Raw genomic sequence first — 16946 nt, 5'->3', positions numbered from 1 at the left:
CAATTCCCCTCCAGGAATAGGTTGACGAAGTATTGAAAAAATAATAATATAGTGAAGAAATGAAAATAAAAATGATGTTAAAAACCAGTGTGTCAGGGGTATAGTCGTAGTCTGTTGACTATTCACTTAGAATATCAATTTGAATCTATTGATCAGTGGGTAATTATCTCTAGTCTGTCATATATCAAAGTTGGGGGTATTTACGTTACCACATTACCCCTCAATATTGGTTTGATCAGAGAAATATAAGATCTTATGTGCCCAATATGTTAGAAATTAACTGTTTTCAAAGTCCACAAGCTATAAATTAGCCAGTATGACCAAATTGGACAGGATTTAAATGATGAGACCCACTACTTCTCAGGTTATGAAATATTTGATAAATAGTGACTAAGCGGAACAAAACCCATGTATAGCTAAACTGCTGAGAATTGTATTGAAGATTTATTATGTGTTACTCCAACAATTTTATTCAGCATTCATTAACATCATTGGCTGTACAAAGCTACCATAAAAAAAATCAGCATTCTACCGCTTTCTGTGTTCTTTTGTTATGGTTATTGGTAGTTGGTAGCACACCCCTCTTTCAACAGGTAATTTATTCCCTTATTACAATGTGAGGGGGTTGTCGAGTAGGACTAGTGTGGTAGATTCTTTTGCTCTATCTTATATACAGAAGACAAGATCCACGATCCATGCCCCGTTTGCTGCCCGCCGGGTCCTGGTGACGTCACAACAAGCCCGGCGCTACCCAGGAATCCCTGCGGTGGCTAGATAACAAATAGAAAGTTCACCAAGTGCATTTAGTCCCAAAGCCACAAGATGGCAGTAGAGGTGAGATACATGTAACGTCAAAGCAAGACACACTGATTGGGCCTAAACCCATATGATAAAAACATTCTAAATAGCATAATATACTTGAACAGTTAAACATCCCATTATAAATTAAAAACATATATATATATATATATATATATATATATATATATTTATATAAAAGATATGGCTGACAAGTGTGTTAAATCCAGATCTGATAATATACAACACGCGATCTACATAAACAACTGGGTGTGGTAAGTAAATACAAACTCCACACCATTGTAATATTCAATAGAGATATAGAAAGTACCAGCTATACAATATAAATATATACAGTAAGGCTAACCACCTACTGTAGCCAACCACATCTCCACAGTTTATGCTAATGCTAATGTCCCGAGTCGGCGCCGACCAAATTCCGGGTCTTATCCGGATAGGAACCCTGTTCCAACTCCGGGTCAGACCCAGAATTTTTGGGCAAAAACAGGTATTAGTCCTGTGAGTGCCACTGCAGTGTTCTTTATGTGTATTGACTTATCCTGGAGGCACCCAGGCATGATGGATTTATTATTATATTGAGTGCCAGCATACTCTGCTTTATATATATATATGGGGCCCTCGGCTTGATCATACAATATAACCAGAAGTTTATACAGATAGTCAACATGGGGCGAGAGGGAGTCACACACACCACTACCATTAACCCCTGCTGCTCACACACTCCTCACCACTACCATTAACCCCTGCTGGTCACACACTCCTCACCACTACCATTAACCCCTGCTGCTCACACACTCCTCACCACTACCATTAACCCCTGCTGGTCACACACTCCTCACCACCACCATTAACCCCTGCTGGTCAGTCTCTCCTCACCACTACCATTAACCCCTGCTGGTCACACACGCCTCACCACCACCATTAACCCCTGCTGGTCACTCTCTCCTCACCACCACCATTAACCCCTGCTGGTCACTCTCTCCTCACCACCACCATTAACCCCTGCTGGTCACTCTCTCCTCACCACTACCATTAACCCCTGCTGGTCACTCTCTCCTCACCACTACCATTAACCCCTGCTGGCAACACGCTCCTCACCACTACCATTAACCCCTGCTGGTCACACACGCCTCACCACCACCATTAACCCCTGCTGGTCACTCTCTCCTCACCAACACCATTAACCCCTGCTGGTCACTCTCTCCTCACCACCACCATTAACTCCTGCTGGTCACTCCTCACCACCACAATTAACCCCTGCTGGTCACTCCTCACCACCTCCATTAACCCTTGCTGGTCACTCTCCTCACCACCATCATTAACCCCTGCTAGTCACTCTCCTCAGCACCACCATTAACCCCTGCTGGTCACTCTCTCCTCACCACCACCATTAACCCCTGCTAGTCACTCTCCTCAGCACCACCATTAACTCCTGCTGGTCACTCTCTCCTCACCACCACCATTAACTCCTGCTGGTCAGTCTCTCCTCACCACCACCATTAACCCCTGCTGGTCACTCTCTCCTCACCACCACCATTAACCCCTGCTGGTCACTCTCTCCTCACCACCACCATTAACCCCTGCTAGTCACTCTCCTCAGCACCACCATTAACCCCTGCTGGTCACTCTCTCCTCACCACCACCATTAACCCCTGCTGGTCACTCTCTCCTCACCACCACCATTAACTCCTGCTGGTCACTCTCTCCTCACCACCACCATTAACTCCTGCTGGTCACTCTCTCCTCACCACCACCATTAACCCTTGCTGGTCACTCTCCTCACCACCACCATTAACCCCTGCTGGTCACTCTCTCCTCACCACCATCATTAGCCCCTGCTGGTCACTCTCTCCTCACCACCACCATTAACCCCTGCTGGTCACTCTCTCCTCACCACCACCATTAACCCCTGCTAGTCAGTCTCTCCTCACCACCACCATTAACCCCTGCTGGTCACTCTCTCCTCACCACCACCATTAACTCCTGCTGGTCACTCTCTCCTCACCACCACCATTAACTCCTGCTGGTCACTCTCTCCTCACCACCACCATTAACCCCTGCTGGTCACACTCTCCTCACCACTACCATTAACCCCTGCTGGTCACTCTCTCCTCACCACCACCATTAACTCCTGCTGGTCACTCTCTCCTCACCACCACCATTAACTCCTGCTGGTCACTCTCTCCTCACCACCACCATTAACTCCTGCTGGTCACTCTCTCCTCACCACCACCATTAACTCCTGCTGGTCACTCTCTCCTCACCACCACCATTAACTCCTGCTGGTCACTCTCTCCTCACCACCACCATTAACCCCTGCTGGTCACACTCTCCTCACCACCATCATTAGCCCCTGCTGGTCACTCTCTCCTCACCACCACCATTAACTCCTGCTGGTCACTCTCTCCTCACCACCACCATTAACTCCTGCTGGTCACTCTCTCCTCACCACCACCATTAACTCCTGCTGGTCACTCTCTCCTCACCACCACCATTAACCCCTGCTGGTCACTCTCTCCTCACCACCACCATTAACCCCTGCTGGTCACTCTCTCCTCACCACCACCATTAACCCCTGCTGGTCACTCTCTCCTCACCACCACCATTAACCCCTGCTGGTCACTCTCTCCTCACCACCACCATTAACCCCTGCTGGTCACTCTCTCCTCACCACCACCATTAACCCCTGCTGGTCACTCTCTCCTCACCACCACCATTAACCCCTGCTGGTCACACTCTCCTCACCACCACCATTAACCCCTGCTGGTCACACTCTCCTCACCACCACCATTAACCCCTGCTGGTCACTCTCTCCTCACCACCACCATTAACCCCTGCTGGTCACTCTCTCCTCACCACAACCATTAACCCCTGCTGGTCAGTCTCTCCTCACCACCACCATTAACCCCTGCTGGTCAGTCTCTCCTCACCACCACCATTAACCCCCGCTAGTCACTCTCTCCTCACCACCACCATTAACCCCTGCTGGTCAGTCTCTCCTCACCACCACCATTAACCCCCGCTAGTCACTCTCTCCTCACCACCACCATTAACCCCTGCTGGTCAGTCTCTCCTCACCACCAGCATTAACCCCTGCTGGTCAGTCTCTCCTCACCACCACCATTAGCCCCTGCTGGTCACTCTCTCCTCACCACTACCATTAACCCCTGCTGGTCACACACGCCTCACCACCACCATTAACCCCTGCAGGTCACTCTCTCCTCAGTATTCTGCACATCATATTTATACTTGTTACGGTGAGCTGCATGATGAGAGGCGTTACCAGTCCCCCAGGCTTCGTACACTCTCCTACAAGTGTAGCTGACCCTATGGGTCCCGATCCAAAACCACACGACCCCAGTGACGTGACACAGGGCGGCATCCTTTGCGCTTTTATCACTTGCGCAGCGCGAAGCAGACGAAAATTCTATGAATAAATACTGAACGTCGGGACACATGATGCGTCTTAGTCGCATTTTCTCTGGTGCGCCAAACAGGGCAATGGGAGGATGGGTCAGTGAGGACACGTCTGTATGTACAATGTACTCAGTCACCGTGTGTCTCCTACAGATGGACCCAGCAGCAGAAACCCCCCAGACAGAGATCTCTGCCATCGTCAGTCACAGGATGTCACAGAGGGAAATCACAGGACCCCACAGGAGGATCAGGTAGGGGGGATTTTAGGGTCTCGCCAAAGACCAAAGTGACTTATCATTAGACGATCTGTAGGAGAAGCTGCCTGGATCTTATACACATGTATTCTTCATTTTTAGTAATTCAGATATAATTAATATGATACTTTAATTAAGAAAGAGATGAGATCCCTCATAGAGTAACATGTAACAAGTAAATAGGATGGACGTTATACACTTATGGTGAAATAGGAGACTGTGGGTGCTAGGTAACAGTTTCCGATTGTGGCAAGATGGCCGGTTCCTCGTGAATTGCAAATTACTGTACGTCATAGGCTAAACCCTTGGCCAGAAAGCCGCCATTTTGAAGACACACGACACCACAAAGTCACCTCCCTGATTTCTTACATGTTCTGTATAGTAATCGCTGGAGGTAATAAGCCCCTAGTGCATAAGTGGCAGAGACCGCGCTGAGATATAGTGGTGTTAGTGACAGGCAATATGGCTGCTTTATATTACATGTACTTGGTGTCACCCGGTGCTGGTTTGTATTGTGATCAGGAGAAGCTGCCACCAATAACTTGTGACTGTTATTATATCTGTGTATCTATCTCTGTGTGTATACACAATAGGGACCTACGCTGATGTTATTACTCTCCTCTTGTTATGGGATTATTAGTCTTATGTTATATTTATTGTGTCTGGGATAATAAGACTGACGTCCTAACTGTTATAATTATATCTGTGTATATATCTCTGTGTGTATACACAATAGGGACCTACGCTGATGTTATTACTCTCCGCTTGTTATGGGATTATTAGTCTTATGTTATATTTATTGTGTCTGGGATAATAAGACTGACGTCCTGACTGTTATTATATCTGTGTATCTATCTCTGTGTGTATACACAATAGGGACCTATGCTGATGTTATTACTCTCCTCTTGTTATGGGATTATTAGTCTTATATTATATTTATTGTGTCTGGGATAATAAGACTGACGTCCTGACTGTTATTATATCTGTGTATCTATCTCTGTGTGTATACACAATAGGGACCTACGCTGATGTTATTACTCTCCTCTTGTTATGGGATTATTAGTCTTATATTATATTTATTGTGTCTGGGATAATTAGACTGACGTCCTGACTGTTATTATATCTGTGTATCTATCTCTGTGTGTATACACAATAGGGACCTACGCTGATGTTATTACTCTCCTCTTGTTATGGGATTATTAGTCTTATATTATATTTATTGTGTCTGGGATAATAAGACTGACGTCCTGACTGTTATTATATCTGTGTATCTATCTCTGTGTGTATACACAATAGGGACCTACGCTGATGTTATTACTCTCCGCTTGTTATGGGATTATTAGTCTTATGTTATATTTATTGTGTCTGGGATAATAAGACTGACGTCCTGACTGTTATTATATCTGTGTATATATCTCTGTGTGTATACACAATAGGGACCTACGCTGATGTTATTACTCTCCGCTTGTTATGGGATTATTAGTCTTATGTTATATTTATTGTTTCTGGGATAATTAGACTGACGTCCTGACTGCTATTATATCTGTGTATCTATCTCTGTGTGTATACACAATAGGGACCTACGCTGATGTTATTACTCTACTCTTGTTATGGGATTATTAGTCTTATGTTATATTTATTGTTTCTGGGATAATAAGACTGACGTCCTGACTGTTATTATATCTGTGTATATATCTCTGTGTGTATACACAATAGGGACCTATACTGATGTTATTACTCTCCTCTTGTTATGGGATTATTAGTCTTATGTTATATTTATTGTTTCTGGGATAATAAGACTGACGTCCTGACTGTTATTATATCTGTGTATATATCTCTGTGTGTATACACAATAGGGACCTATGCTGATGTTATTACTCTCTGCTTGTTATGGGATTATTAGTCTTATGTTATATTTATTGTTTCTGGGATAATAAGACTGACGTCCTGACTGTTATTATATCTGTGTATCTATCTCTGTGTGTATACACAATAGGGACCTATGCTGATGTTATTACTCTCTGCTTGTTATGGGATTATTAGTCTTATGTTATATTTATTGTGTCTGGGATAATAAGACTGACGTCCTGACTGTTATTATATCTGTGTAGCTATCTCTGTGTGTATACACAATAGGGACCTACGCTGATGTTATTACTCTCCTCTTGTTATGGGATTATTAGTCTTATGTTATATTTATTGTTTCTGGGATAATTAGACTGACGTCCTGACTATTATTATATCTGTGTATCTATCTCTGTGTGTATACACAATAGGGACCTATGCTGATGTTATTACTCTCTGCTTGTTATGGGATTATTAGTCTTATGTTATATTTATTGTTTCTGGGATAATAAGACTGACGTCCTGACTGTTATTATATCTGTGTAGCTATCTCTGTGTGTATACACAATAGGGACCTACGCTGATGTTATTACTCTCCTCTTGTTATGGGATTATTAGTCTTATGTTATATTTATTGTTTCTGGGATAATTAGACTGACGTCCTGACTATTATTATATCTGTGTATCTATCTCTGTGTGTATACACAATAGGGACCTACGCTGATGTTATTACTCTCCTCTTGTTATGGGATTATTAGTCTTATGTTATATTTATTGTTTCTGGGATAATTAGACTGACGTCCTGACTATGATTATATCTGTGTATCTATCTCTGTGTGTATACACAATAGGGACCTATGCTGATGTTATTACTCTCCTCTTGTTATGGGATTATTAGTCTTATATTATATTTATCGTGTCTGGGATAATAAGACTGACGTACTGACTGTTATTATATCTGTGTATCTATCTCTGTGTGTATACACAATAGGGACCTACGCTGATGTTATTACTCTCTGCTTGTTATGGGATTATTAGTCTTATATTATATTTATTGTTTCTGGGATAATTAGACTGACGTCCTGACTGTTATTATATCTGTGTATCTATCTCTGTGTGTATACACAATAGGGACCTATACTGATGTTATTACTCTCCTCTTGTTATGGGATTATTAGTCTTATGTTATATTTATTGTTTCTGGGATAATAAGACTGACGTCCTGACTGTTATTATATCTGTGTATCTATCTCTGTGTGTATACACAATAGGGACCTATGCTGATGTTATTACTCTCCTCTTGTTATAGTATTATTAGTCTTATGTTATATTTATTGTTTCTGGGATTATTAGACTGACGTCCTGACTGTTATTATATCTGTGTATCTATCTCTGTGTGTATACACAATAGGGACCTACGCTGATGTTATTACTCTCCTCTTGTTATGGGATTATTAGTCTTATGTTATATTTATTGTTTCTGGGATAATAAGACTGACGTCCTGACTATTATTATATCTGTGTATCTATCTCTGTGTATACACAATAGGGACCTATGCTGATGTTATTACTCTCCGCTTGTTATGGAATTATTAGTCTTATGTTATATTTATTGTTTCTGGGATAATTAGACCGACGTCCTGACTGTTATTATATCTGTGTATCTATCTCTGTGTATACACAATAGGGACCTACGCTGATGTTATTACTCTCCGCTTGTTATGGAATTATTAGTCTTATGTTATATTTATTGTTTCTGGGATAATTAGACCGACGTCCTGACTGTTATTAAAGTAGAATATCTAGAGGGAGAGGAAGAGACATATGTGAGGGGTGATCGGCAGTGTAAGGAGGAGGAGATCCCTAAAGATATCAGCGCAGGTGAGTGATACACTTACTACAGAAGAGAGTCTTATATTCTGTGTGTTCAGTCCCTAAATCAATCTATTATTATACACCCTCCTCTGTCAGTGCAAACTACTGAGGGGATAGTATCTGTACAGGGGAAGGGGGCAGGAGTCATCAGCTCCTATTGGAACCCTGTTCCCTTTCTGTCAGTCTGACAAGACTCCATAAAATGACCCATGATCCTCCTGTACACTACCTTATGTATAATATCTCTGTACTGCACACTACCTTCTCTGCTGTTATATATAATAACTCTGTACTGCACACTACCTTCTCTGCTGTTATATATAATAACTCTGTACTGTACACTACCCTCTCTGCCATTATCTATAATCTCCCTGTACTGTATACTACCTTCTCTGACGTTATTTATAATCTCCCTGTACTGTACACTACCTTCTCTGACGTTATTTATAATCTCCCTGTACTGTACACTACCTTCTCTGACGTTATTTATAATCTCCCTGTACTGTACACTACCTTCTCTGACGTTATTTATAATCTCCCTGTACTGTACACTACCTTCTCTGTCGTTATATATATCTCTGTACTGTACACGACCTTCTCTGACGTTATTTATAATCTCCCTGTACTGTACACTATTTTCTCTGACTTTATTTATAATCTCCCTGTACTGTAAACTTCCTTCTCTGTCGTTATCTATAATCTCTCTTACTGTACCTCCTCTGTCATTATCTATAATCTCACTGTACTGTACACTACTTTCTATGAAATTATTTATAATATCCCTGTACTATACACTACCTTCTCTGCCATTATCTATAATCTCTCTGTACTGTACACTACCATCTCTACCATAATCTATAGTCTCTCTGTACTGTACACTACCTTCTCTTCCATTATCTATAATCTCTCTGTACTGTACACTACCATCTCTACCATAATCTATAGTCTCTACTGTATACTACCTTCTCCGCCATTATCTATACTCAATTCTGTACACTACCTTCTCTGCCATTATTTATAACCTCTGTACTGTACACTACCTTCTCTGCCATTATCTATAATCACACTGTACTGTACTCTACCTTCTCTGCCATTATCTTTACTCACTACTGTACACTACCTTGTCTGCCATTATCTATAACCTCTCTGTACTGTACACTACCTTCTCTGACATTATCTATATCTCTCTGTACTGTACACTACCTTCACTTCCATTATCTATATCTCTCTGTACTGTACACTACCTTATCTGCCATTATCTATACCCAGTACTGTACACTACCTTCTCTGCCATTATCTATAACCTATCTGTACTGTACACCACCTTATCTACCATTATCTATAATCACTGTATTGTAATCTACCTTCTCCGCCATTATCTATAGTCTCTCTGTACTGTACGCTACCTTCTCTGCCATTATCTATAGTCTCTCTGTACTGTACGCTACCTTTTTTCCATTATCTATCCCCTCTCTGCCATTATCTATAATCTCCCTGTACTGTACACTACCTTCTCTGACATTATTTATAATATCCCTGTACTGTACACTATATTCTTTGACGTTATTTATAATCTCCCTGTACTGTACACTGCCTTCTCTGCCGTTATGTATAATCTCCCTGTACTGTACACTACCTTCTCTGCCGTTATGTATAATCTCTCTGTACTGTACACTACCTTCTCTGCCATTATCTATAATCTCTCTGTACTGTACACTATCTTCTCTGCCATTATCTATAATCTCTCTGTACTGTACACTATCTTCTCTGCCATTATCTATAATCTCTCTGTACTGTACACTATCTTCTCTGCCATTATCTATAATCTCTCTGTACTGTACACTATCTTCTCTGCCATTATCTATCATCTCTTTATAGTATATACCCTGTGTAATCTATGAAAATATTATCTTTATTTATCTGTATATCAGCACTGTAACACTAAAGCATAATGCCAAATGACCCCCTCCTCCCCCAAGATCGCACACCCCATCCCTCAATACACTGCACACAAACTCCACCTCGTCACACGCAGGGAAGTGTAGCCATGCACCCTCATTACACATTTGTACCATCCCATTTTTTACGCTTGGAATTAGGGATGGGCAATTTGACAATAATCCGAATTGTTATAGTGTCAACACATACAGATCGAATTAGGCCAAGAACCGTTGTTATAAAGTGGATACTTTGGTCTGTCATAGAGCTCAGCTGAGAGCGCGTAGAGAACACTAGCAGGTGTAGTGTCCTTGTTATGGCGGCTATATTGGCCCCATAGTATGCATTATAATCTGCTATAATTATGTCAAACTCAAAATACCAACTGGGCCGAATATTAATAAAAACCAATGCAGTGCTCCTTATGCAATTCTCCCCTGTATTAGAGCCCTTTATGCAGTGCCCCCAGTAATGTACCTAGTAGTGCACCTTACGCAATGCCCTCAAGTAATGAACCTTATGCAGTGCCCCCAGTATTGCCCCTTATGCAGAGTCCCTGTAATGTCCCTTATGCAGTGCCCCAGTAATGTCCCTAGTAGTGCCCCTTATGTTGTGTCCCCAGTAATGTCGCTAGTAGTGTCCCTTATGCAGTGCCCCTAGTAGTGCCCCTTATGCAGTGTCCCAGTAATGCCCCTTATGTTGTGCCCCTTATGCAGTGCCCCAGTAATGTCCCTTATGTTGTGCCCCTTATGCAGTGTCCCCAGTAATGTCCCTAGTAGTGTCCCCAGTAATGCCCCTAGTAGTGCCCCTTATGTTGTGCCCTAGTAATGTCCCTAGTAGTGTCCCCAGTAATGCCCCTAGTAGTGCCCCAGTAATGTCCCCAGTAATGCCCCTAGTAGTATCCCTTATGCAGTGTCCCCAGTAATGTCCCTAGTAGTGCCCCAGTAATGTCCCTAGTAGTGTCCCCAGTAATGCCCCTAGTGGTGCCCCTAATGTTGTGCCCCTTATGCAGTGTCCCCAGTAATGCCCCTAGTAGTGTCCCCAGTAATGCCCCTAGTAGTGTCCCCAGTAATGCCCCTAGTAGTGCCCCAGTAATGTCCCTAGTAGTGTCCCCAGTAATGTCCCTAGTAGTGCCCCTAATGTTGTGCCCCTTATGCAGTGTCCCCAGTAATGTCCCTAGTAGTGTCCCCAGTAATGTCCCTAGTAGTGTCCCCAGTAATGCCCCTAGTAGTATCCCTTATGCAGTGTCCCCAGTAATGTCCCTAGTAGTGCCCCAGTAATGTCCCTAGTAGTGTCCCCAGTAATGTCCCTAGTAGTGCCCCAGTAATGTCCCTAGTAGTGTCCCCAGTAATGCCCCTAGTAGTGCCCCAGTAATGTCCCCAGTAATGTCCCTAGTAGTGCCCTAGTAGTGTCCCCAGTAATGCCCCTAGTAGTGTCCCCAGTAATGTCCCTAGTAGTGCCCCTAATGTTGTGCCCCTTATGCAATGTCCCTAGTAATGCCCCTAGTAGTATCCCTTATGCAGTATCCCCAGTAATGTCCCTAGTAGTGCCCCAGTAATGTCCCTAGTAGTGTCCCCAGTAATGCCCCTAGTGGTGCCCCTAATGTTGTGCCCCTTATGCAGTGTCCCCAGTAATGTCCCTAGTAGTGTCCCCAGTAATGTCCCTAGTAGTGCCCCTTATGTTGTGTCCCCAGTAATGTCCCTAGTAGTGCCCCTTATGTTGTGCCCCTTATGCAGTGCCCCAGTAATGTCCCTTATGTTGTGCCCCTTATGCAGTGTCCCCAGTAATGTCCCTAGTAGTGTCCCCAGTAATGCCCCTAGTAGTGCCCCTTATGTTGTGCCCTAGTAATGTCCCTAGTAGTGTCCCCAGTAATGCCCCCAGTAATGTCCCTAGTAGTGTCCCCAGTAATGCCCCTAGTAGTATCCCTTATGCAGTGTCCCCAGTAATGTCCCTAGTAGTGCCCCAGTAATGTCCCTAGTAGTGTCCCCAGTAATGCCCCTAGTGGTGCCCCTAATGTTGTGCCCCTTATGCAGTGTCCCCAGTAATGCCCCTAGTAGTATCCCTTATGCAGTGTCCCCAGTAATGTCCCTAGTAGTGCCCCAGTAATGTCCCTAGTAGTGTCCCCAGTAATACCCCTAGTAGTGTCCCCAGTAATGTCCCTAGTAGTGCCCCTAATGTTGTGCCCCTTATGCAGTGTCCCCAGTAATGTCCCTAGTAGTGTCCCCAGTAATGTCCCTAGTAGTGTCCCCAGTAATGCCCCTAGTAGTATCCCTTATGCAGTGTCCCCAGTAATGTCCCTAGTAGTGTCCCCAGTAATGTCCCTAGTAGTGTCCCCAGTAATGTCCCTAGTAGTGCCCCAGTAATGTCCCTAGTAGTGTCCCCAGAAATGCCCCTAGTAGTGCCCCAGTAATGTCCCTAGTAGTGCACTAGTAGTGTCCACAGTAATGCCCCTAGTAGTGCACCTTATGCTGTGTCCCCAGCAATGCCCCTAGTAGTGCACCTTATGTTTTGCCCCCAGCAATGCCCCTAGTAGTGCACCTTATGTTTTGCCCCCAGCAATGCCCCTAGTAGTGCACCTTATGCTGTGCCCCCAGCAATGCCCCTAGTAGTGCACCTTATGTTTTGCCCCCAGCAATGCCCCTAGTAGTGCACCTTATGTTTTGCCCCTAGTAGTGCACCTTATGTTTTGCCCCCGGCAATGCCCCTAGTAGTACACCTTATGCTGTGCCCCCGGTAATGCCCCTAGTAGTGCACCTTATGCTGTGTCCCCAGCAATGCCCCTAGTAGTGCACCTTATGTTTTGCCCCCAGCAATGCCCCTAGTAGTGCACCTTATGTTTTGCCCCCAGCAATGCCCCTAGTAATGCACCTTATGCTGTGCCCCCAGCAATGCCCCTAGTAGTGCACCTTATGTTTTGCCCCTAGCAATGCCCCTAGTAGTGCACCTTATGCTGTGCCCCCAGTAATGCCCCTAGTAGTACACCTTATGTTTTGCCCCTAGCAATGCCCCTAGTAGTGTCCCTTATGCTGTGCCCCCAGTAATGCCCCTAGTAGTGCACCTTATGCTGTGCCCCCGGTAATGCCCCTAGTAGTGCACCTTATGTTTTGCCCCCAGCAATGCCCCTAGTAGTGTCCGTTATGCTGTTCCCCCTCCCAGTATAGAACAGGCCCCACTCACTTGTGCAGTACTTACCTTTCTTCACGATGGCCGCTGAGCACCGCTCCTCCAGTCTACGCTGCCATCACTCCCACCGTCCCGCGTAGACGCTGCCGCTGACTGGATCTAATTAGATCCAGAGCGGCAGGCTCAGGCTCCTCTCATCGTGGGTGACGTCATGGCGCTGTATCACTGGGAACGCTGGCCTCAGAGGTTTCTTTATTCTCTGATCGCTTCAGAGACCAGCATTGCCAGCTTTAAAGTAAACACTGCCCGATCTGAGCTGAGCTCCGATCATGCCAGGGGTGTGGGCCGCATATTATATATATTTGGACCCACACTGTCGGGCCGCATAAAATGTTTATTCGAGCCGAATGTTTGACTTGCCTGTGCTACTCAATATAGAATAAAATTTCCATACATGTATTTTATTTCCAGCAGATGAATGCAGACACGGGAATATCTTGGAGGGACGTCTCCTTTTATCTACAGATTTGGGAATAGGCGATAACATCATCAAACAAGAATTTGCAGGAGAAATCCCCGTCACCCTAACTATACATCCATTACCTCCCAGTGCGGATACATCATCGGATCCCACTAATCATGGGACATGTTCCCCTAATAACATAGATACTGTTACACATAGTACAGCTCATACAGAGGGCACCGACATCCCGCGTTTTGAGGACGGGCAATGGCTTACAGCTACATCCTCTCTTCATATACATCACGGAAGTCACACAGGGGAGAAGACGTTTCCATGTTCTGAGTGCGGGAAAAGTTTTACTTACAAATCAAAACTTATTAGACATCAGGGATGTCACACAGGGGAGAGACCGTTTCCTTGTCCTAAATGCGGGAAATGTTTTACACAGAAGTCAAAACTTATTAGACATCAGGGAACACACACAGATGAGAAACCGTTTTCATGCTCCGAGTGCGGGAAATGTTTTAAATACAAGTCAGGTCTTGTGGAACATAAGAAAAGTCACACAGACAGGAAGCCGTTTCCATGTTCTGAGTGCGGGAAATGTTTTACACTGAAATCCAGTCTTGTCCTACATCAGAGAATGCACACAGGGGAGAAATTATTCCCATGTTGTGAGTGCGGGAAAAGTTTCACCATGAAATCAAATCTCGCCATACATCAGAGAAGTCACACAGGGGAGAGACCCTTTCCGTGTTCTGAGTGCGGGAAACGCTTCACGCAGAAAGCGAAACTTGTCATCCACCACAGAATGCACACAGGGGAGAAGTTATTCCCATGCTCTGAGTGCGGGAAACGCTTTACACACAAATCAAATTTTGTGAGACACCAGGCGACACACACAGGGGAGAAGCCGTTTCCATGTTCCGAGTGCGGGAAATGTTTTGCCCTAAAATCAAGTCTCGTTATACACCAGAGAGCGCACACAGGTGAGAAGCCATTTCCATGTTATGAGTGTGGAAGATGTTTTACACAGAAATCCAAACTTGTTAGACACCACCGAAGTCACACAGGGGAGAAGCCATTTTCATGTTCCGAGTGCGGGAAACGATTCGCAAAGAAAACCAGTCTGGTGAGACATCAGGGAACTCACACGGGTTATAGATCCTTTCCTGGGATCTGAGTATAAGAAATGGCTTCCACACACGTCTGATCTTGCTCAGCATCAGAATTATCGCACAGGTCAAAGGAAATTGGACATAAAATGCTGCTGCGGATACTCTCTGATTATACGTGTATGATGTTACTATCTCACTGGGCTCCAGGTATAGCGCTTCTCTGTGACGCCATGTGGCTGTTTTTGTACAAACGTTTCCATTTATATTGTATCGCAGTCGCTTAGTGAGTCATTATGCAGCTGCAGGATGCAGAGCGTTGCTCCAGCCTATGGTAGGTGGGTCTGGTATTTCCTTTGTGCAGGTGGTTAGGTGCACTCATACAATTTGTAGTGAGGCAGCAGGTGAGCAGGACAGTTTGTGTTGCTGGGTGAGAGGTCTACATGAGGATGAATGGCTGCCGGGCGCGCGTACACCGGGGTCCTCTCTCTGTAGCAGGATGGAAGGACAGCTGCATGATGGCTCAGTCTGTATGGTGGCAGGTCCTCTATGGTGGAGTCTGGGGTGCAAAACCCGTTGTGAACTTGTACGGGGCAGTTTGTTAATTTTTAAGGTAGTCAAAAAAAATTTGTTAATAAAAGTGCTATCACTGACCTCCCTACTCGCAATGCTAGCGGATGCCCTGAAATCTTACACACCTTGAAAAAGACCTTATTTGGGTTGAAATGCGTTGGTGCTGTATCCTGTGTTGCTGCCATCTACCCTGACTGTGGGAAGGTATTGCTCAAATAGGGGGAGCAGATAATTTACCCCTACATGCCTAAAACTGTGCCTTTCTGTAAAGGTTATGGATGGTACGCGACCATTTTTTATTAATGTTGTTTTGAATAAATGTTTTATGGTTTTACACTATGTATTCTCCCCTCTTTTTGTCTTATATGGCCTTTTGATGCTGAGGGGTATTAGTGTGAAAAACCAAGTGGAGAAACCAGGTTGCTGACTCTAAAGAAAATAAGGATGTACAACAGTTGAACTATAAACAAGTGACTATTTTATGTCAATTGGACAACACTATATTTTTACTTTACTTGCGTGCTTTTAATGTTCTTTATTTTTGACCTTTCAGGAGATTTGAACCGGGGGTTCCACCAACTTTGCCAATAGTGAGATCAGCATCTAACCCGCTAAGCCACACGGGCTTCAGTCAGACAGGCAGATATTTCCCACTTTCATCAACGAGCCTAGTGCAAAATTCACAATACTACGGTAAATGGAAACTTACATAGGGATTAGAACCAGGGACTTTACCATCATTGCTCATAGGAAGAGCAGTTACTAACCTACTAAGCCACTAAGGCTATGGTTGGCAAAGCAGATATTTTTTACTTGTATAAACTAGCTTAGTGCAGTATCCACAAAACTAAATGGAAACCTACATGGAGATAAGAAACAAAGTATCCACTAACATCACCATTAAAGCAGCAGCGTATTAGTGCACTGAGCTATCCTGATCTTGATGACATTTAGCAAAATATCTTCTCTTCAAATCCTGAGATAGCTCCGTCTGTATGTCTGCAGGTTCTTTATGGTGTTGCGACTTAGACTTCTCATCCCATTGGGATCTTGTTTTGTTTGCCCATTGCTCTGGGGTGATTGATGATATTGAGAAAAAGCTTTACATTGCTAGAAGACCTGAGATAGCTCAGTTGGCTGGCAGCTTCCCTTTGGTGCTGGGTCCAGGGGTTCTAATCCCGTGGTGACCTTGTTTTGCTGTATATTGGCCATTGCAATTGATGACATTGAGAAAAATCTTCTCGTCGCTATAAGACCTCAGATTGCTCAGTCTGTATGTCAGCAGATTCTTTATGGTGTTGGGGCCTAGGGTTCTAATCCCACGGTTGTTGTGTATTGCTCATTGCAATGGGGTTATTGATAACATTGAGAAATATCTTCTTATCACTATAAGGTCTGAGATGGCTCAGTCTGTTGGCAGATCCACTATGATGCTGTGGTTGTGATCTTGTTTTGCCGTTAGTTGCCCATTGCCCTGAGCTGATTGATGGTATTGAGAAAAATCCACTCATCACTACAAGATTT

At 44.1% G+C, this 16946-nt stretch overlaps 1 protein-coding gene across 4 annotated transcripts in view; it reads left to right on the top strand.

Annotated features, from left to right (window-relative positions):
* LOC148506098 (uncharacterized) overlaps positions 1-16182 on the top strand; it is a 30543-nt gene extending 14361 nt beyond the window's left edge. For 3 of the 4 annotated variants that reach the window (XM_088447275.1, XM_088447277.1, XM_088447276.1), the window contains exons 5-7: positions 4390-4487; positions 8105-8216; positions 13743-16181. In XM_088447275.1, the coding sequence (XP_088303401.1) occupies positions 4390-4487; positions 8105-8216; positions 13743-14917 (1385 nt within the window). In that variant the 3' untranslated portion in view covers positions 14918-16181. Of the gene's footprint in view, positions 1-4389; positions 4488-8104; positions 8217-13742 lie in introns of all 4 variants that reach the window. The other variant, XM_088447278.1, reaches the window with a different exon arrangement.
* The last annotated feature ends 764 nt before the right edge of the window (positions 16183-16946 follow it).

The sequence above is a fragment of the Taudactylus pleione genome, unplaced genomic scaffold, assembly GCF_031769625.1.
Source record: "Taudactylus pleione unplaced genomic scaffold, aTauple2 ptg000427l, whole genome shotgun sequence".
Classification (NCBI taxonomy): Eukaryota; Metazoa; Chordata; class Amphibia; order Anura; family Myobatrachidae; genus Taudactylus; species Taudactylus pleione.
Note: the sequence above shows the minus strand (reverse complement) of the source record. Positions and strands in the feature narration are given on the sequence as shown.